Source organism: Camelina sativa, chromosome 12 (assembly GCF_000633955.1).
Source record: "Camelina sativa cultivar DH55 chromosome 12, Cs, whole genome shotgun sequence".
In the NCBI taxonomy this organism is placed as follows: domain Eukaryota; kingdom Viridiplantae; phylum Streptophyta; class Magnoliopsida; order Brassicales; family Brassicaceae; genus Camelina; species Camelina sativa.
In genome coordinates, this window is record NC_025696.1 from 27,442,123 (window position 1) to 27,443,402 (window position 1,280).

General features: G+C 35.0%; 1 protein-coding gene across 1 annotated transcript; it reads left to right on the top strand.

The window, feature by feature from the left end:
- Positions 234-888, top strand: LOC104733924 (ubiquitin-conjugating enzyme E2 2-like). The gene is made up of 3 exons (XM_019233666.1): positions 234-312; positions 391-440; positions 628-888. Exons 1-3 carry the CDS (start codon positions 234-236, stop codon positions 886-888), a joined length of 390 nt encoding a protein of 129 aa, XP_019089211.1.

Genomic DNA, 1,280 nt, shown 5'->3' on the forward strand with positions numbered 1-1,280 from the left:
AGGCGTAATACGCGAAGCGTCGCTTTAGTTTGGTTATAATTACGCGTTGAAGGAGTAAGAATTATGTATTTATGAAGCCGAAGGGGAACTTTTTGTAAACCAAAGCGACGCTTCGCGTATTATAAATACTTTTTGCTCTCGACTTACACATCAAACCTTTGTCTCACGAAAACGTATAAATCATCTCTCGGATTCGACAAATCCTATTACCTTCTTCCTTCAATCCGTCAGAAATGGCCCATCTTTCTTCAAGCCATCTAAGGTCTGGGTTGAAAGATCTGAACAGGGATCTTTCGCCAAACGTCACAGCAGGTAAACGCATAATCTTCAGATTAGATTTGTTTTACTATTAAGGATAAAAGAGATTGAGTGTGTTTGCCTTTTTGTTAGTAACTGTTGATGACGACATTTTCCGTTGGGAGGCTACTTTAATCGGACCGGTGAACACCCATTATGAAGGGGGAGTGTTTAAAATAAGTCTTAATTTTCCGCTTGATTTCCCAAATAATCCCCCCAAGGTATCTGTTTTTGATTATACTCCTTTTTATTTTAGCAAGCATGTGTATTAGGACTCCTCTTTTCGCAGCAACTCAATAGTTTTTTAAATATAATTTCTTGATAATGCAGGTTTGTTTCGTCACAAAAATTTGCCACCCAAACATATCAGATAATGGAGGCATATACTTAAGAGTGTTGAGGGCCGCCTATTGGCATCCCATGTCGATTGTTTTGCTTTTCAAGAGATTAGTGGAGAATTTGATTGAACCAGAGGTCAATGATGAGGACCAGATCAATGAAAATCTTGCCAACCTCTACAAATCTGATAGGACAAGGTTTGAAGCAATGGCTAGAGAGATGACAAACCAATACGCTGGGAGAGGAAACTGAAATACGAACTTAAATAGGTCAAATCTATTTTAAAAACTCTTGAATAATTTATCTTGTATTTGTTCCATTTAATAAAATATTTCAGTCTGTTGTAAACTCCATTATAAAAGAATTTTTTATTATGATTATACTGTTTTAAAACATTATAAACAACTTGTAAAGTCTTTTAAAAAAGCAAATCAAACAGATATATCATTATAAACAACTTATAAAACCTTTTAAACCTTTCTAAAAACCAGATATACTCTTGTAAATGAATGATATATATGACTTGATGGCTGACTTATAATATATACGGGAAAACGAAAGGTCATGTGACGGCTGAGTTATAGTGAGTTATGGCTAAGTTATGGCTGAGTTATAGTGAGTTATGGCTGAGTTATCACAAGAAA